Source organism: Salmo trutta, chromosome 3 (genome assembly GCF_901001165.1).
Source record: "Salmo trutta chromosome 3, fSalTru1.1, whole genome shotgun sequence".
NCBI lineage: Eukaryota > Metazoa > Chordata > Actinopteri > Salmoniformes > Salmonidae > Salmo > Salmo trutta.
The window spans coordinates 18,001,447-18,022,329 of record NC_042959.1 but is presented as its reverse complement, the minus strand read 5'-3'; the positions used below and the strand labels follow the sequence as shown (position 1 = coordinate 18,022,329).

Below are 20,883 nucleotides of genomic sequence, written 5' to 3'. Positions count from 1 at the left end.
CTCATCACTGTCAAACGCTCCCTGAAACATTTCAACGAGCAAGCCTTTCTAATCGACCTGGCCCTGGTATCCTGGAAGGATATTGACCTCATCCCGTCAGTAGAGGATGCCTGGTTCTTTTTTTTAAATGCCTTCCTCACCATCTTAAATAAGCATGCCCCTTTCAAGAAATTTAGAACCAGGAACAGATATAGCCCTTGGTTCTCCCCAGACCTGACTGCCCTTAACCAACACAAAAATATCCTGTGGCGTTCTGCATTAGCATCGAACTGCCCCCGCGATATGCAACTTTTCAGGGAAGTTAGAAACCAATACACACAGGCAGTTAGAAACGCCAAGGCTAGCTTTTTCAAACAGAAATTTGCTTCCTGCAACTCAAACTCTAAAAGGTTCTGGGACATTGTAAAGTTCATGGAGAATAAGAACACCTCCTCCCAACTGCCCACTGCACTGAGGATAGCCCACTATAATTGAGAATTTCAATAAGCATTTTTCTACGGCTGGCCATGCTTTCCACCTAACTACCCCTACTGCATTCAACAGCACTGCACCCCCCACAGCTACTCGCCCAAGCCTCCCCCATTTCTCCTTCTCCCAAATCCATTCAGCTGATGTTCTGAAAGAGCTGCAAAATCTGGACCCCTATAAATCAGCTGGGCTTGACAATCTGGACCCTTTCTTTCTAAAATTATCTGCCGAAATTATTGCAACCCCTATTACTAGCCTGTTCAACCTCTCTTTCGTGTCGTCTGAGATTCCCATAGATTGGAAAGCAGCTGCTGTCATCCCCCTCTTCAAAGGAGGTGACACTCTTGACCCAAATTGCTACAGACCTATATCCATCCTACCCTGCCTTTCTAAGGTCTTCGAAAGCCAAGTCAACAAACAGATTACCGACCATTTCGAATCCCACCGCACCCTCTCCGCTATGCAATCTGGTTTCAGAGCTGGTCATGGGTGCACCTCAGCCACGCTCAAGGTCCTAAACGACGTCGTAACCGCCATCGATAAGAAACAATACTGTGCTGCCGTATTCATTGACCTGGCCAAAGCTTTTGACTCTGTTAATCACCACATCCTCATCGGCAGACTCAGTAGCCTTGGTTTCTCAAACGATTGCGTCGCCTGGTTCACCAACTACTTCTCTGATAGAGTTCAGTGTGTCAAATCAGAGGGCCTGCTGTCCGTACCTCTGGCAGTCTCTATGGGGGTACCACAGGGTTCAATTCTTGGGCCAACTCTTTTCTCTGTATACATCAATGATGTCGCTCTTGCTGCTGGTGAATCTCTGATCCACCTCTACGCAGACGACACCATTCTGTATACTTCTGGCCCTTCTTTGGACACTGTGTTAACAACCCTCCAGATGAGCTTCAATGACATTCAACTCTCCTTCCGTGGTCTCCAACTGCTCCTAAATACAAGTAAAACTAAATGCATGCTCTTCAACCGATCGCTGCCTGCACCTGCCCGCCTGTCCAGCATCACTTCTCTGGACGGTTCTGACTTAGAATTTGTGGACAACTACAAATACCAGGTATCTGGTTAGACTGTAAACTCTCCTTCCAGACTCACATCAATCATCTCCAATCCAAAGTTAAATCTAGAATTGGCTTCCTATTTCGCAACAAAGCATCCTTCACTCATGCTGCCAAACATACCCTCGTAAAACTGACCATCCTACCAATCCTCGACTTCGGCGATGTCATTTACAAAATAGCCTCCAATACCCTACTCAACAAGCTGGATGCAGTCTATCACAGTGCCATCCGTTTTGTCACCAAAGCCCCATATACTACCCACCACTGCGACCTGTATGCTCTCGTTGGCTGGCCTTCGCTTCATAATCGTCGCCAAACACATTGGCTCCAGGTCATATACAAGACCTTGCTAGGTAAAGTCCCCCCTTATCTCCGCTCACTGGTCACCATAGCAGCACCCACCTGTAGCACGCGCTCCAGCAGGTATATCTCTCTGGTCACCCCTAAAGCCAACTCCTCCTTTGGTCGTCTCTCCTTCCAGTTCTCTGCTGCCAATGACTGGAATGAACTACAAAAATCTCTGAAACTGGAAACACTTATCTCCCTCACTAGCTTTAAGCACCAGCTATCAGAGCAGCTCCCAGATCACTGCACCTGTACATAGCCCATCTATAATTTAGCCCAAACTACTACCTCTTCCCCTACTGTATTTATTTATTTTATTTATTATTTTGCTCCTTTGCACCATATTATTTATATTTTAACTTTGAACTTTCTTCAAATTACAAATCTACCATTCCAGTGTTTTACTTGCTATACTTTATTTACTTTGCCACCATGGCCTTTTTTGCCTTTACCTCCCTTATCTGACATCATTTGCTCACATTGTATATAGTCTTATTTTTGTCTACTGTATCATTGATTGTATGTTGTTTTACTCCATGTGTAACTCTGTGTTTTTGTATGTTGTCGAACTGCTTTGCTTTATCTTGGCCAGGTCGCAATTGTAAATGAGAACTTGTTCTCAACTTGCCTACCTGGTTAAATAAAGGTGAAATAAAATAAAAAATATATAAATAGATACATATTGTATAAATAGATACATACTGTATAGATAGATGCCCCTATTTTCCTCACTCTCACCTGTTCTTTGAGAAGGAGGAGCATGCGGTCAAACATCTGGTTGCCGTCGAGGGAGGTGGCTGCTATGTAGAGGAAAAGGCCATAGAGGACAGGCTTGGGGATCCACTGCAGAGGGATGGGTAACAAGAACACTGACAGGCCGATCAGGATGTTAGCCGTCAGAGCCGTGATCCGCGTCTCCTTCACATTGACAATGCTGTAAACCGACGGAAACAGAAACAGGCATTCTTGAAGAGAGAGCCTCTTGTTTAGTCTCATTAGAAACACCCACCCGCAATCTTGTTTCAAGGGCCATTGAACAACAGATTCCGAATAGAATATTGGAGATTGCACAGACTACAGGAATAAAAATGTTAAATGAACAATCTTCGTTAAAGTAGGCTTAAGTTGGCTTCATCTGGGACTGTGCAATCATCCTTGTAAGTAACTGCTTCAAAAAATAATAAATGTTCACCACAAGTTATGCAGAAAACTGCCTCTAAATCTTTGGTCAAGCTGCCCTCACGTTTCATAGAGGTGTCCCCCCTCCACGTGCAGCTCCACCTTGGCCAGCTGACGTGCGTGCAGGGAGGAGTGTGGGAATGCGGCGTGCATCCACGGCAAACCCAGACACGACATGAGGATGTTGATGAAGCCGGTCAGCATCAGGTCCCAGTGGAATGCAGTTCCCTTCAACAACCTGAAACATTATCACATAGACACAGAACAGTTTGGCATTATACAATTCAGACATACATGGACTAATCGTGGACCATGAATGACATCGCGCCGGATAGGCTACCAACATACTGGGTGGATAGACTACCAACATACTGGCTGGATAGGCTACCAAGGTATTGGTTGAGCTGGTCAAAGCCAGTGCTTAATTTGTAAATCGCGAGGAGCCGGAACAAAAAGTGAGCGCGAGAGTGGGGCATCGAAAAGCATTGCATGCATATCATTATATTTGCGTAGTGGCATAGAGCAGTAGAGTAGAGGCACTTACAGAAGTAGCACACATGGGACCCTAGGCCACATTTTAGTCTGGGACATATTGGGGCTTTAATAAACACATTTCATGCAATTCTACCTCATTTTACATGAATGTAGACTGGCTTAATCTTTTTATGGAAATCTCAGACTTCCGACTTTAGTGCGTTCAAGAACTGGGTAATGGGGGAATTTAACATGGAATTCCAAGTGGGAACTCTGGCCTCTTTCTAGAGCTCCAATTTTTCGACCTGAAGATCACTGACATCATGATTCGACCTCGTTTTTTCAGAGTTAAAAGCACCATAATACCCCACAAATTATGGAAATGGCAGGCTACTTTGACACTGACAAACTGAGTATCTGAGATCAATGAAAATGACCGTGTCTTGAATCCATCAATAGTCTAGGCCTGTGTGTGTGGACACATATTGTAGGCTACAATATGAGGAGGAAATTATAGTCCTAAATATGCTTTCCAGTTTCACTGATCCTCCAAATGAATCGCAGCTCACTCACTGGTGATGGCATAATGCACTCATGTTTAAAGTCTCTCTCTCTTGTTTGGAAGTTTATCAAATATTTGGTTAGCCTACAGCTGACAGATTAGAGTATTCTCTTTTCAGCGTTAGACATTTGCTTTCCAACCTGTGTTTTCCACGAATGTAGACTATTTGAAATATTGCGAAAGGCCAGTTTTGTCTGCATGCTGTTTGTTCACTGACAGATTTGTTACACGTTCCCTACTGTAGGCTATGCCTCATTTGGCTACACTCCACAGCTAGGCTATTTTTTAAATAAGCTATTTATCCTCTGTGGCAAATATTTTGTCTTTCTCATGATGTAGTAGGTTATTCTGAATTATTTAATTTCTTTCAGAACACACAGCAGTAACTCTATAACTTTGAAAAATGTATTTCAATTTATCAGGTGTGCTGAAGCTCCTCCAGAACCCTTCGTGCGGCTCTAGAATTAACGAAGAGGCAACCCGAATGAACTTTGATCGCGTTTGTTAGAATTTTTACATTGCAAAAAGTGACAATTTTTCATGCCACGAGAGGTTCCAAATCCGGCTCAAATTAAGCACTGGTCAAAGCCTTACGACAAAGTCATATTTAATGAAAACCAAATACAATATACAGAATAATATAGTAGCGTTATAGAGTATACTATACAGTTGAGTGTGTTGAAAAATGCATGTGCTGTGCTGCAGCAAAAGTACATCATTGTGACAAACTCTCTTGCAGGTTTGTTTGCAATCATCAAATGATAATGTAATGATTCTGCAATAGTCTCCTGGCGGTGCAGTTATATCCACTTTGCAGCACACGTTCTTTACCTAGAGTATAAAGTAAAAATATAGAAGATCCTACTTGGCTTCGGGGACGTGGGTGAGTGATATGACAATATTCTGGTCGATGAAGATGAGCAGCGCCAGGAGGAAGCCTAAGCCTACAGCGCTCAGACAGTTCATGCCCGTCAGCTTGTCAAACTGGGCCAGCCTGAAGATCTTCCCGTTGTGGAAGTTGAACACAGGAACTGTTTTGAAATGTTGGGAACAGTTTAGAAATGTGGCATGATTTGTCTTGTGGCATTTATCTAGTCTTTTTCAAGCCTTGCTTGAAACATTTTGATCAATGACAAATTGGCCATTTTAAAACAGACAATTCCCTTTTCTGAACAATAATGTGTACTACTCACGCTCTACATCAAGGAAAAGGAAGGAACCAATGAAGGAGAATATAACGACAGCGATGGGTAAGGCACAGTCGGACACCACCTCTCTCACTTTGGCATGCAGATAAGGACTGTGGGAAGTAAACCAAGCCACATAGCAGTATGTCAACTATGCATTGGGCACAGAATAACATTTTGCTACTCTAAATTATATAAATTGAATTTAGCAGTAGACGGTTCGACAGTGAAGTGTTAGTGCTGGGCTGGAACAAAAACAACCAGCAGACAGGAGTCGGAGACCCCGGAGATAAAGTGTGTCCTTTAGCCACCATTGATCTGGCAGTGGTCAGTCTGGCAGTGGTCAGCCTGGCAGCGGTCAGCCTGGCAGCGGTCAGCCTGGCAGTGGTCAGCCAGCATATTAGTGCAACTTGATCTGAACTTACCTCCTCCTCAGCTGGTAGAGGGCATACCCCAACCACAGAGTCCCCAGCATGAGCAGGAGACAGAGGATAGGCCTCTCCCTGGTACACAGGACCAGAGACTCGGGCAGAAACACATGCGTGACATGCTCCACCACAGGGGCCCCATGGCTGGTCCCACTCCCCAGCCTCTCTGTTGCATTTGCAGCCTTCTCCATTAACTCCTTGATCTCTAGAAGCACCCGAGTGCTGTTATTGGTTGCCAGCGTGGGCCCGTGGTAGAAGTAATTAAAGACTATAGGGAGAGAAAGAAAGGGGTAGAAATAGGGATAAGGGCAGGGAAGGAAATAGTTAATCAGGCAGCCCAAGGATAAGGGAGAGACCGAAACATATGTATACGCTCGTCTGCCACTTCCTCAGCCACTGACTTGTGCTTAACTCAAGGGCGTCCTCCGGAACACATGTCAGTTCCCTTCAGAGCCTGCCTGGGGGGAATGGTTTGATTGCATGCTTCGCTCGCCTCTTAAAGACTGATGGATATATGCTGGGTACATTTACTGTGCAGATGACGGGCAGCCCGCTTAGATTCCTCTACATTTACACTAAGACGGATTTTCCCGATGGGCGGAACACCTGAATATGTTGTGTAAATGTAAGCCCCCCATCCCCAGACTCACTTTTGACAGTGCCTTTCACCGAGTCCCCAACAAAGGCTATTGAAATGAACAGGGCTATGATTTCCTCTGATGAGCTGTAAGGAAAGGGTATAAAAGAAACACAGAGTATACCCCTTTATCTGAACAGAATAAACCCCAGACCAAGACATAACAAACCAAGGCAAAGTCACAACACTGATTACAAGTGAGTACCTTCAATGAATGGGATGTTTATGGAAGAAAATGAAGTCAAAACAGACAGGAATGTCACATGTTTAGTGGGTTCAGTAGTCATGCTGTCAAGGTCCTTTCCTAACTACAAAGTTGAGCCAAACAGAGCTGAGCCAAGCTGTACTGCAATGGCCTGCACTGCAATGGCCTGCACTGGTCTGGTTATACATCCAGCAGAAGCCTGATTCACTGAATGGCTGTTTGTCCACTGACCGTTTGAAGAGCTTCATGAACAGGCTGACATTCAAAAGTGCTCCCAGGATGAGAAAGAAGCTGTTCCACAGGCCGATGCAGGCATAGAAGGCAGGGAAGTCCAAATCGTAGTCATCACAGATTCCCCGGATCACTACAAACACATAAAATATCAGACAAATAATTCAAGTCTACAGGATATTGATGTAGTATTTATGTTGTCCAGATGTTTCTCTAAGATCATCCTCCAGTGTTGTAGACATACCGCTAATAAAGATGGCCAGGGGTGCAGTAGTCAGTGGGATAACCAAAGGAGCACCAGCAAACAGAGAGTAGATCACTCCTCCGATGCTCTGGCCAACGATGACTTTCCGGACATCTATCAAGAACAGACCATTATAATGTTAGTGTAGGCACAGATTTTATATATATATTTTTTTTAAAGATACAGTGAGTGACTATATATATTTTCAGGATTCAATCAACAGAAAATATAATTTATTTGAATTTAATTGAAAGTCAGGGTCATTCAGGCTTTGACAGATGGACCGGCACAAGACAGGGGGATAGAGAGACATCCAGATGATTGTACCTATCTCTCCCCGCGTGCTCTCGTCGTTCAGTGAACCAAAGGCGATGTTAGGAAGTAGAATGGCAATGTACAGGAAGATGGCGGTGGTGGTGTACTTCAGCAAGGAGCGGTCTTTGCCGTACATACCTGTACGGACCAACAGGTGAGCAGTTTACAACTCTGCCAACCAACCAACCAAAGAGCAGTTTACAACTCAGCCAACTTCGAATACAGGTACAATCTTGGATATGAACTAGCTGTGATAATCGTAATGACAACAGCAATTGTAAGGTGAAATATTAAGCTTTTTTCACAACTTTGGGCTATGTGATGTGTTAAATATGATAAACTGTATGTCATATTGAAGTAAATTATCAAAAATAATTATCCATGACCGGTCTAAATAGAGGGGCCGTAATGGCAAAGTATCTTTTAAAATGTAGTGACAAGAGGAAGGCTAATGCTTAAAAGTTATACCGTCTGTGAAGTCGGAGGGATAGAGTGGTAGTCGCCGACGAAGATCCTCATAGATACCTCGGCCAACTTTAAAGAAATCTGCACACTGTGGAGAAACAAACGTTTTATTGATTGGTTGCACTATCCTGTACTATTATGTGGTCTGTAGGTCTACTGCAAAGCACATGGTCCTTTGGGGATAATAAAGTCTCTATATACAGTAATACAAGACACTAAACCAGAGTGGCCTGAAACCACAACATCCACCACAGTTGTGTTTGTTAAGGCACACAGAAAGAAAATCCCTCTGGAATAAGTATTTGACCTGGATTATTGTGGATGCGTTGGTTGGTTATTCAACATCATTTTTACTAAGGTACTTCAAGCGCAACTTTTCTTTAACCGGGCAGGCATTTCTGTGTTGCATCTCTACACACTAAGCCCAGAAATTTCCCCTTGATTTAAGAAGGCTACATAATGAAGTACTTTGTCGTTACAAGAGCCTAGATGCAGTCTGCTGCCAGGGAAATACAACAGTTTGGCATACAGCTGAATGTGCAGTCCAGCTGCTTACCATTCCTGAGGACTTGATGATAGAGGGGGGAAAGGGATAAAATAAATTGGCTGAAGTATTACTACATAGTGGAGCGACTCTTTATATGTCTGGATAAAGGAAAACCTGAGGGTGGTCCATCGCCACATGGGGGAAATCTCATAAGGGGACCACACCACTAACAGGGAAAATACTTTTATCATGCCGCTTTAAAGGAATAGTTACTCAAAGTAAAAGTAAAGTAATGCTCTTTATTTTATTTGCGTTTTAGCTTATTTTCGACTTACAGCATTACATCCAAACCAAATTTAAGATTGTTAGCTGGTTATTTACATCCAGAATCTTTTGAATGAAACAACCACACCCTATGTTGAAAATAAGCTTCAAAAACAGTGAACTATCCCTTTAACTAGCAGGTACAGTGCCTTCGGAAAGTATCCAGACCCCTTGACTTTTTACACATTTTGTTACGTTACAGATTTATTCTAAAATGGATTAAAAATACAAAAAATACTCAGCAATCAACACACAATACCCCGAAATGTTTGCAAATGTATTAAAAATAAAAAACAGAAATACCTTCTTTACATAAGTATTCAGACCCTTTGCTATGAGACTCGAAATTGAGTGCAGGTGCATCCTGTTTCCATTGATCATCCTTGAGATGTTTCTACAACTTGATTAGAGTCCACCTGTGGTAAATTCAATTGATTGAACATAATTTGTAAAGGCACACACCTGTCTCTATAAGGTTCCACAGTTGACAGTGCATGTCAGAGCAAAAACAAAGCCATGAGGTCGAAGGAATTGTCTGTAAAGTTCCGAGACAGGATTGTGTCGAGGCACAGATCTGGGGAAGGGTACCAAAACATTTCTGCAACATTGAAGGTCCCCAAGAACACAGTGGCCTCCATCATCGTTAAATAGAAGAACTTTGGAACCACCAAGACTCTTCCTAGAGCTAGCCGCCCAGCCAAACAGAGCAGTCGGGGGAGAAGGGCCTTGGTCATTGAGGGGACCAAGAACGCGATAGTCACTCTGACAGAGCTCTAGCATTCCTCTGTGGAGATGGGAGAACCTTCCAGAAGGACAACCATCTCTGCAGCACTTCACCAATCAGACCTTTATGGTAAAGTGGCCAGACACTCCTCAGTAAAAGGCACATGACAGCCCGCTTGGAGTTAACAAAAAGGCACCTAAAGACTCTCAGACCATAAGAAACAAGATTCTCTGGTCTGATGAAACTAAGATTAAACTCTTTGGCCTGAATGCCAAGCGTCACGTTTGGAGCAAACCTGGCACCATCCCTACAGTGAAGCATGATGGTGGCAGCATCATGCTGTGGGGATGTTTTTTAGCTGCAGGGACTGGGAGGCTAGTCAGGATCGAGACAAAGATGAACCAAATGAAGTACAGAGAGATCCTTGATGAAAACCTGCTCCAGAGGGCTCAGGACCTCAGACTGGGGCAAAGGTTCACCTTGCAACAGGGCAACGACCCTAAGCACACAGCCAAGACAACACAGGAGTGGCTTCGGGACAAGTCTCTGAATGTCCTTGGGTGGCCAAACCAGAGCCTGGACTTGAACCCGATTTGAAAATAGCTGAAAATAGCTGTACAGCAACACTCCCCATCCAACCTGACAGAGCCTGAGCGGATCTGCAGAGAAGAATGGGAGAAACTCCCCAAATACAGGTGTGCCAAGCTTGTGGCATCATAACCAAGAAGACTCAAGGCTGTAATTGCTGCCAAAGGTGCTTCAACAAAGTACTGAGTAAAGTGTCTGAATACTTATGTGAATGTGATATTTCCGTTGTTGTTTTTTTTGCTTTGTCATTATGGGGTATTGTGTGTAGATTGATGAGGGGAGAAAACAATTTAATACATTTTAGAATAAGGCTGTAACCGAACAAAATGTGGAAAAAGTCAAGCGATCTGAATACTTTCCGAAGGCACTGTGTTTCCAACTTAACAGTAAAGCTGCTACATGTTGGCCATGTCAGTCCCAGTCAGATTGATGAGGTAGCCCCTGCCTACTTTTAGTGTTTTTTTGCTGCGTGGGTCCGTTTCTGCATGGATCATCTGCTTCTCTGTAGCTGGTTTCTTATTGACTATGGAGAGATGATGCCGCTGGTGCACCAGCTCTTGTTTGAACTCCTCCTGGGTCTTGGCGTCCAGCAGTTTCTGTCTGAAGGAGATGTCTGAGAACATGGTGGCGAATGTGCGGCCCAGCTCGATAGCTGTCTTGGTGCTTTTCTGGGGGAGCGAGAGAATACTTAGAGAATATTTGAGGAACATAATGGGACTAATAAGATATTAATCAGTTGCCAGTAGATTTCTCAACTCAAAAAACACGTAAATATGGGCATTACTGTAATATTGCCACAGACATATTGGTATTAGCGTAATGTCATGTTCTGCTTGTTAAATCGTAGATAGGTCAAATGGAGCATTACCGTTCTAGGTGGGGAGAGAATGAGGATGACATATCGAGCCTCACAACAGTTTGCTCCCCAGTTCTGTGGTCTCTCCAGACGGGCGATGCAGACGTGGCGTCTCTGGAGGCTCTTCACATTGCATCTGGACAGACGGACACAGACAGACAAATTCAGTCAAACCTCTTGTCCCTACTCAGAGGTTTGACTGTGTTGGAAACATTACTTACGTAATGTAATAACAAGTAATGACCGATAATACAGTATGTCAGCTGTTACTCACAGGACACAGAGCCAGGACTGCTGGTAGCGGACTCCAGTGGCAGAAGCAGTCACACCCTGAATGGTCTCGGACAACAATTGCACTGGGGAGAGCAAACAGAGGGTACTAATATCAACGAGTGTATCTTTTTCTATTACATTGAAAACATAGCTAAATCATAATAAATGTTTTCACTGAAATATTAGGCCTACCTTGATATAATATTCCATCTCATTTATCACCAATACCTTGTGTGCTTCAAGGGATACTGCAAGATTGTGGGGATTCTACTTACCCAGAGTCAGATGAACTCATAGATATAATTTGTATGTCTGTACGTGGAGTTTAAAGATAATTGAAGTTAGCTTATTGTTAGCTTAGCACAATTGCTGGAAGTCTCCTGGCACAGTAGCCAGCTCCTCTCAAAAGCAGGGAAATTGACAATTGACTATTCCAAAGGTGGGTGGCCGGTCATTTATAGTCTGACAAATCTATACGTAGTAATCTATAATTTTTACATACGGACATTTTACTGATAATCATAAGAAACGAGATTCTATCAACTTGCTCATTTTAGAACTACATTGGCTTCTTCCAGCAATTGCCATTTGCAAACTGCACTTTGCATTTTATTCCCTGATGCACACCATTGTCCTCATCTCCTCCTGTGTCTGTGAACACAGTGTTCATGACCTCGTCCATGTCACAGCTCCCGTGGCCGTCTTCCGTTACATGGGTCAGCATGCGCCTTAGCACCTCGTCTAGAGTGGTTGCCTTATCATCCAATAGGATACTGGCCTGGGCCAGGAAGCCATCTAGGTCCCGGTGGCCACGCACTTCCTCCTGGAAGTTCATCGGCTTCACATACTGGTGGAGACAAAGCCAGGGAAGATGTTGGTATGAGTAGACTTGTAAAGGGTTCCAACATCATACAGATACACTATGCGTAACTCAAACTTTCTCATGCAAACATCCCATTGAAGGTAGTACTCGGTCTGGGTGAAAGTTTGATTTAAAAAATGTCATAATTCCACTGGGATTCACTTCTCAAGTTCCTTTAGCTAATATTAGAACTGTACAGAGAGTGTTGTAAAAGAGTAGCTTACTTTTCTTGATGTGTTCAGGAGCCCAACCCCAGGGTCATCCCCAGGGTCATCTGGAACTACAGATGAAAGGTTTTTAAGTCGGCATCGTTTTCAACAGACCACGTAGGCACATAGCTCTCAAGAGATCTGTTTCTCCATATTTATAAATAGTCAGTTCTGACAGCAGGTGGAATAGTAGAAGGACACACAATGACAGACTGTTTATTTCCTTGACTTCTGAGGAAGTCTTGGCACTGACTAGTACCTCATTACTGTAACAAAATGTCAAAATATGGAAGCTAGACAGAGAATAGTGGTTTTTGGCAGCCCTTGGTAAATACTATTTCATTAATTAGTATGATGCACACGCACACACACACACACACACACACACACACACACACACACACACACACACACACACACACACACACACACACACACACACACACACACAGACCTGAAATCCCTGTTTGGATCGGAGTGTCATAATGGTCCTTAGGTGTATTGTCGTGGTTCCCCACTTTGCCCTCAACACATTCCTCCCGCTCCACGTCTCGCAACTCTGCAGACGCAACAACACAACAAAGGTCAGAGGTCAGGGATTAGGATACTCTCCATTGTCATAAAAATTACCATGCAGGTCCTTCTATCTCTGAATACTCTAGTTTACTTCTCTGGAGTACCTTGCTTGATGTTATGGTACATTCATATATGAATGATGGAAAAGTACAGTTATACTTTCAGAACCTTGCCCTCCAAAGACAAACCTGCAGAAAACGCATAGTGTTAGCCTAATGGATGTAGCTACTACAATATCGATTGATTCAGTCAGGACAAAAACCCGGTTTTGGTCTCAAGGTTAAGGTATTAGACAAGGTCAACAGTATTTAGAGTATGAAGCTATTGGTCTGCCCTCTGGCTGTAATACCATCTGTTATAGAACACACAGTACAGAACATTGAGGCCCTATAAAAGAATCCCCCTAAAACCAGACATGGCACAATATAACAATAGACGTCCCCTCGTAAATTCTTTCATCGTATTGAAGAGAAATATGTGTTGTAGATTCATGCATGTTTTATGAGAGAGAAAGAGGGCACGAAGACTGTATCCATAAAAAACAATGCAGCTTGATCTGGTAATTAGCTTGGCTGAGCTATAACTTTGCACACATGTGATATATGAGTATTCCTCCATGGCATCGGCTCATTTGTCATCTACCTAGTTATTTACTAGTTCGTTTTCTTCGTTACTATCACTAAAGGCCTGACGGTGCTCATTGGTGCATAAAATGAAGCATTAGCATAAATAACCACTGCAATCAGTGCATATTAGCCTTGCCCAGAGTGATCTACAGTATATGTCTTACCACAGGTTGGTACCTAAACAAAATGGATACATTTTGTCAAACAATTAAGTATCTCATCACATCATGTGATATAATGCCATGTCACATCCTATCTATCATCCTATCATGTGATATAATGCCATGTCACATCCTATCTATCATCCTATCATGTGATATAATGCCATGTCACATCCTATCTATCATCCTATCATGTGATATAATGCCATGTCACATCCTATCCATCATCCTATCATGTGATATAATGCCATGTCACATCCTATCCATCATCCTATCATGTGATATAATGCCATGTCACATCCTATCCATCATCCTATCATGTGATAGAGATCACAGCAGACGAGAGCACCGCTGAGCAAAGGGATCAAAGTCAACAATGAAACTCTGTTCTATACTCACCCATCTCCTGGAAAACATATCCATTCTTTGACCTCCCAGATGATGGAGCCTCTGTGGGGAAAAGAGAGAGAAATATGGTAACTAAAAAAGAGGAAACTGGAAAGTCTGAGTTTTGCAATGTCAAAGAGTGTTTTCGATATTTTTACTTGAATCGATAAAACAATCAGTCAAGCCAGCTATAATGTGTACCAAGAGACTGAACAAATCAATGTTGTAAATGTCTAATTACTCATGACATATTTGTACTCTGTCTGTACAACATAGATAGCATAGGCCTTCATTTGATCACCCTGTTGAAGGCGAACTTTCCTGCAGTGCTGGAAATATAAAATGTGTAGTGTAGTTGAGGTTTAAAAAGGCTTCTGAAGTTTGTGATTTCCACTTAGAAATTTCAGACTTGATTTTCCCTTAAGGAAAATGTATCAACCCCTACAGAAATGTCCTCTAATTATAATCCACCTAATAATTCACATTTCCTTTTGCTGCAGGATTACTTTCCTGTTGTAGCAAACTGGCTTAAATGAAGATCCTTCACCTGTATTGGCTATGCTTGGTGAGATGCATCAGCAAGCATCATGATGTCCCTTCTCTTTATACTGTATGTAAAAGACTTTGTTATTTCCACATGGGATATCCTGTACCCTACATGTTACTAGGACATAGTGGAACCTGGCACCATACAGTGCAAAGTGAAAGGTTAAGGGTGTAGTAGAGAATGTCCCCAGGTCTCAGTGAAAATGGATCTGACACAGAGTGGATCTGACACAGAGCTGACACAGAGTGAACCCAATGTTCCTGGCATTAGCATGCCTTCAAAAACAGCTCACAGAATGCAGGTGACAACAATAAATGACGTCCGTTAGCTTTCAAATCCACCGGCAGGCTCGTAGCACTGAAACGCCTGACAGAAATACAGCAGCAAGTTGTGTATAAAGTCCTAGCATTGCAAATGGCATTACTAACATGGTTGAAGTCAATTCCATTTAATCTGGAAGGTTTTTATTTCCTATGAATTTATAGTTTTATGTATGCGTCTGTAAGGAGTAATATTGTATTTTGTAGAATGCCAGAGCGCTATGAGAAGATATTTAGGACATTGGAAGAGGTGTCTTCTCATATGTCTCTTATTTGTATCATTGAAAGTGTCAAGACATTTGATCCCCAAAAGAAACACATGAATTCAGTTAAGTTACCGTGAACCTGACCCCAACCCCAGATGGTGTTTGAAGGGCATGAGGAAATGTTTGTGTGTGTAGTCAGGTATCTCATAGAGACAGTCCTGTTCCTAGCAAGGTACTGGAAAGAGTAGCCTCACAGCCTTTCTACCATAGAAATAAAATGACTAGAAGAGAGAGAAAAATTCAGACCACAGCACATTGACTTGAATGGGAGTGTCCATTCAATGAATTCTATTTCTATGGCTCCAATATACTGTATCTCTATGGTGATTAGAGGGAAGATTCTCATGCCTCTCCCATTTCACAGGGTTTCACCTCATCAACTGACTGAGCACCTTACGTAACATGGCCCTTATGTGACAGTCTGAGCAATGTGTGAGAAGAACCTATGGTATTTTATGCCAGCCTTTTTGTGTGTTATACAGACAACCACTTGGCAAGTTGAAGTCTTCTGTCAATAGTGTATATTTTAGGTCATGAACATCTATAGGTATAATAATGATTATTATTTGTATTTTTAATTTTATTTAACCTTTATTTAACTAGGCAAGTCAGTTAAAAACAAATTCTTATTTACAATGACTGCTTTTCCAAAAGGCAAAAGGCCTCCCGGGGATGGGGGCTGGAATTAAAAACAAAAATACATTAAATAAATTAAATTAAATGCATTATGCATAATGAAGTGGTCATAATGCACTGAAATACTTCCTCATATGGATGTATGATCCCCTTACAGTCTGTTATTGTCGTCTCAGAAAGACACTGACTAAATAACAGCCATTTAATCTGTTGAAGATGTTTCCTACGTAAACAGATGTAACAGTAAGGTGTACACGTGCAGTAAAGGATGATCCCTGTGGGCTGGTAAAGTCTTACTAACACATGTAAAAAAAAAAATGTAGTACCAATTGAAGCCTACTGTACACCTCCCTCCACTACAGCACATCTCCTCCCCAGGGCTTCTTCATGTGCTTGTGGATGTCCTGTTTAGAAGGCTGTCTGACTTCCTGAGGACGCTGTCTCGTGGTGTTGACAGAGATATACTGTTCTGCTGCAGGCCGCATGGCAATTTGGCCATCGAAATCAATCCCCAAAATAGCTTCCTTCCACTATCCTGCTCCTGGTTGTATCCAGTTGCTAAAATGTGTATCTTCCTGTTTGCTTTGGAAGGTGACATTTTTTTATTTTGTTTTTATTCAATCTGCTTTTAATTGACCACATGATCTCTTTTACAGTCACATTGTGCTCTGAGGCAGATTCTTGGACTAGAAATAGAGTTTTAAATTTGACGGTTTGATATTCCCAGCATGTTTTTCATTAAAATGGCTGTCTTGTTTCCAGAAATCCATTGGGGTCTGAGCTAACATGTCTTCAGAACAAATGCTGGAGGGAAATTCTATTTATCTCCTTTTATATTTATTTTCTAATGATGCTGTTAGGTTTGTCTTGCCTTCTATGGTATGCTGACATGTCATTCCTATGTTCTCTTGAGGTACACAGTATGGTAAACTGTATCGTAAACTGTATGGTAAACGGTATGGTAAACGGTATGGTAAACGGTATGGTAAACTGTATGGTAAACTGTATGGTAAACTGTAGGGTTAATGGTATGGTAAACTGTATGGTAAACTGTATGATCAACTGTATGGTAAACTGTATGGTAAACAGTAGGGTTAACGGTATTGTTAACGGTATGGTCAACTGTATGGTCAACGGTATTGTTAACGGTATGGTTAACGGTATGGTTTCAACTCTCTGAATGACAGCTAATGAGGGAATATTTGTGGTTTGGGGAAAGTTATTACCTTCAATAAGGACAAGAAGCTAGGTTCATACCTGGGGCTTGGCTCGGAAAGCCTCACTATCGTTGTTTAGAGAAAAGGCTATCAGCTTGAGGCAACTGGCCTTAGGAGTTTAGAAACAGAATAGCCTTGTCCTACTTAAGTCTTTTCAAATAGTACATTCAGCTAGTTGCAAAAAGTGGGAAATGTTATGAATTCTTTATTCTGTTTGAGCGGTATCTTTTACTCCCTTTGGGATAAATATTATCAAGGTCATAACCCCTCTGGAAGAATGGGATACATTTTGATAAATCAAATGATTATCTCCCCTTCTGAAATACAGTCTCCCCATATTGTATAATTTGTGGATGAGAAATTAAATTAATGAATAAAAAATGCAGGACTACCGTAAACATGAAAAGCAACCGCCAGAAAAAAATAGTACTACTGCCTCACATGTACAGGGTAATAACATTAACGGCAGGTTGTGTTGTGTTGTGTACTGTAGACCATGTCACTACGCCAGTATGAAAGCAAGACATACAGCTCTTTCTACCACAATACCTTACACCCGTGAGAGTACTTTTGCATGCCAGGTGAAGTGATTACCTCATCAAGGTGCACAATAGGTTTGGCTCCGTAAAGATAACTGCCAGACCAATAGTGTATGATTGTGGGTTTCTGGCATCAGAATCTCAGATGCCACCTACTGCCATTGTGCTCTCCCGTTGTTTCAAAGCACTGAAGCCCTACCCTGCAGCCGTGCTGATATTACAGATATGCACACACATGCTGTAGAAAAACAAGGAAATCAGTCAAAGTATATCAAGTTCTAGCTTGGTGCCAATGCATGAAGAGTAAAATACAACCTCAAACAGTTGCTTCTCCTTGACACCAATTCTGTGTGGCAATGAGGGATAATCCTTTTGGAGGCAAAAAATGTAACGAAGAGAAAATTGAGCTAATTATCTTCCGTTTTTAAGTGGATTAAGTAAAACTATCTCAAGCCTGAACATTCTGGTTCAAAGTAAGGCCACAGGGAAGAGTGTCTTATTCTCTCCATGAAGTGCCTTATTAAATAATTCCATATGGTCGTGATATTTGTATTATTAAATAAGTCTCAACAAACCATCCCAGGTCTAATAATACATTCAATGAGTGGAAACCTTGAAATTTACCAGATTAGAACATGTGGCTTTTTTCTACTGGATAATCTTACTTAATCCCTTGCCTGAGAAAATTCAACCAGAGCAGATTAACCCATGAAGACCACAGAAGAGCCAATACAGGAAGTGGAAAGGGGTGGATGCCCCAATTATAACTACAGAGTTTGTCTGAGCTACCTGTATCATACATATTTTTAGGAAAAGGCTGTGCTATTCATAACTGCCCTGTTGTGCTATTCATATATAGTGCTCTGCATACTGTAACTAATTGGTTGGTGGCATGCAGCCATCTACGTTGTTTGTACAGTGAAAAGTTTGTGTGGTGAAGGACTTGAGTTGGTAAGACGTTGTAGTTCAAATGAAATAAAATTAAATTACATTTTATTAGTCATATGCGCCGAATACAGAAGGTGTGGACATCGTGGTTGTATGTAGCCTATATGTAGGAATAAGTAGAAGGTTATCTTGGTGTTTGGGAGGACGACTGTTACACAGGCACATCTTCTGCCCTAAGAAAACCCATTATACTATTCACCTCAGGCAAACAGTCCTGCGTCTCAAACAAAGAGTCAGTCACCAAGCAAACAAACCGAGTCATATCAGAAATGGTCAAATACGCATCAGATGATATCCTTGTTATGTTCACCCATGGGCAACCAGATAAAATGTGTCAGCCCACTTCAGAATGATAGTTAACGGGTGCAGCTATACTTCCCATGGCACGGCCAGGGTTCCATTTACAGTCATATTGTAAATATTGACCCACACCATTTGCTTTTGAAATTTCCAGCTGTCCAGGCCAATAAAGGCATCTCATTTAGCATGAATGGTTTCAATATCAAGATGCTGGTGGAAAAATATCAAACATGATTCATACAGTAACCAGTTGTAACAAGTTATAAGCACATGTAGACAATGCCACAGATTCATTTAAAAACAATACTCACACATTATACATGTAAAATTAGACAAAAATCAAGGCAAGTCTTGTTGAAGTGTAAAAGGACAGTTCTACCCTAAAATTAAACTTATTCACTAAACATACAAGACTTCCCTCTGGGTTGTCAGGTGTAAAGTCTGGAAGGCAAATGGCACATGCTAGCGCATGTCTGGCACAAGGGTTCTCGGGTTGCACAGCAGGGAAACCCTCCAATCCTGGGCAAACTGACTTACCAGATGGCACAAAATGAAGGACCTTTATGGCTTCCATAATTTCCAAGTTTTCAGGTGAGAGACCCTCCCAGGTCAACCCATCATCCTCAGAAGTTCTAGTAGGATCACCTCAGCTATACTCCCTATGCCCACAGTCCTCACTGGAGTTCACACTCAGGAAGGGAGGATATCAGTACCTCCCCTAGCACATGGGGAAGAGGGGGGGGGGGTGAGAGGCTGTCAACTGCTGGGTCCTTGTGTCTATCTTTCATGTACAAATAGTAACATGCCCAATTTTTTTAGATTTGGTTAACCTGGTTCATTTCAATGTCTGTATGGCCTTCACTCATGAAAGGTGCCTATTCAATCAAAATTGATTTCTGGGACAACGAATAATGAATGCTTGGAAGTTAAAGGGACGTTGCATTTTATTTTTGTGTCTTCCAAAGCACTAATTTATGCAATTTGTTTCCACTCGCATTGCTACATCCAAAAATAGCAGCCAAGCGATTCAAGAGATCGGTAATTAACGAGCTAACAATTTTGGAGGAAAATAAGATGAAATAAACTATCACTTTAAAGCTAGAATCTGCAGTTGTAACAACAAGGGAGTTTGATTAAGCTGAACCACTGTGCACCGGTCTTTGGCTCGTGATGTGAACGGACAAAAGCAAAAACCCTTCTTTAATGAAATCGTAATCTGCCTTGCTCTGTCATGTCGTCAACAAGGCAGCATAATGTATTGTTCAAAACACCTTTTCCATAAAACATACATTTTCATAAAAGTAGGGTAAAGGGGGAAGGTAGGGTAAAGTGTTTTTTATCAAAAGCAATCACTTTTGCATGTGAAAACACTGAATACTACTCATTACTCCACATGCTTAACCCATGTCACTTTTGTTTTGAACCGACTTCGCCATCAGCCAGAGCAGGGTAGCTATGATTTGTCAAAACGAATACGTATTGATCTTAGCATGTGTGGACTATAAGAAGATAGTAATAGGAGATAGACATGAGATTTATTCTATCAGATCACTTTGAACCTGGTAAGAGCATTGTGAGTCTGCCTGTAAATGAAAAGCGCTCTACAAATAAAATGGATTATTGGTATAAATGGATTAGGATCAAATACAAAAAAATATTAAATGTGACATGCAGCTTTGTACACCTGATACAGATGTTGTTGTTCAATATGTCCTAGAACATCATATTTATAAACAAAGGAAAATAAAAGACAAAACCCATTCCACTACTTTGTTGGAATGGGTTTATATAAAATCTCCATGCAGGGTACGGCCTGAATAGGCTTACTCATCAGGGAGTGGAAGGTTGTTGTTGTAACACTGTGTACGATTGAAGACATAGAAACCGTTTTGGGCCTTGAGACCGTATCTACTGGCTGGGGCCTAGAAAACTGACCTTGATAGGAAAAATAAATAAATGAAGCAATGAAATGTTTTACGCCATAGTCTGAATTTGTCTAAAGATGCATCAGAATATCTGCAGAGCCTCATGTTTTTACTGTAGGTGCTTTGGATGCATGTCTTACTGATTACCAAATAGCATAATAATGAATTACCCTATTCTGTTGGGCTGGTTGGTTATAGTTCCTCCTCCTACTGTGGTTTGTCCAAGATGAAAAATATATTTTGGAGTCAGATTTGCATATCCTTAATTCCTTTTTACTTTTTGAATTTGATACGGTAAA

General features: G+C 41.8%; 1 protein-coding gene across 2 annotated transcripts in view; it reads right to left on the bottom strand.

The window, feature by feature from the left end:
• LOC115169728 (sodium bicarbonate transporter-like protein 11) overlaps positions 1-19,353 on the bottom strand; it is a 28,374-nt gene extending 9,021 nt beyond the window's left edge. Inside the window, exons 1-18 of one of the 2 annotated variants that reach the window (XM_029725637.1) lie at positions 19,197-19,352; positions 13,899-13,949; positions 12,591-12,695; positions 12,152-12,207; positions 11,693-11,912; positions 11,067-11,148; positions 10,805-10,928; positions 10,386-10,604; positions 7,817-7,901; positions 7,361-7,486; positions 7,034-7,147; positions 6,790-6,922; positions 6,367-6,440; positions 5,714-5,984; positions 5,295-5,401; positions 4,967-5,132; positions 3,130-3,303; positions 2,625-2,820 (exon numbers count right to left, since the gene is read on the bottom strand). In XM_029725637.1, coding sequence (XP_029581497.1) covers positions 2,625-2,820; positions 3,130-3,303; positions 4,967-5,132; positions 5,295-5,401; positions 5,714-5,984; positions 6,367-6,440; positions 6,790-6,922; positions 7,034-7,147; positions 7,361-7,486; positions 7,817-7,901; positions 10,386-10,604; positions 10,805-10,928; positions 11,067-11,148; positions 11,693-11,912; positions 12,152-12,207; positions 12,591-12,695; positions 13,899-13,949; positions 19,197-19,233 — 2,340 coding nt within the window. In that variant the 5' untranslated portion in view covers positions 19,234-19,352. Of the gene's footprint in view, positions 1-2,624; positions 2,821-3,129; positions 3,304-4,966; positions 5,133-5,294; positions 5,402-5,713; positions 5,985-6,366; positions 6,441-6,789; positions 6,923-7,033; positions 7,148-7,360; positions 7,487-7,816; positions 7,902-10,385; positions 10,605-10,804; positions 10,929-11,066; positions 11,149-11,692; positions 11,913-12,151; positions 12,208-12,590; positions 12,696-13,898; positions 13,950-19,196 lie in introns of both variants that reach the window. The other variant, XM_029725647.1, reaches the window with a different exon arrangement.
• Between the last annotated feature and the right edge of the window lie 1,530 nt (positions 19,354-20,883).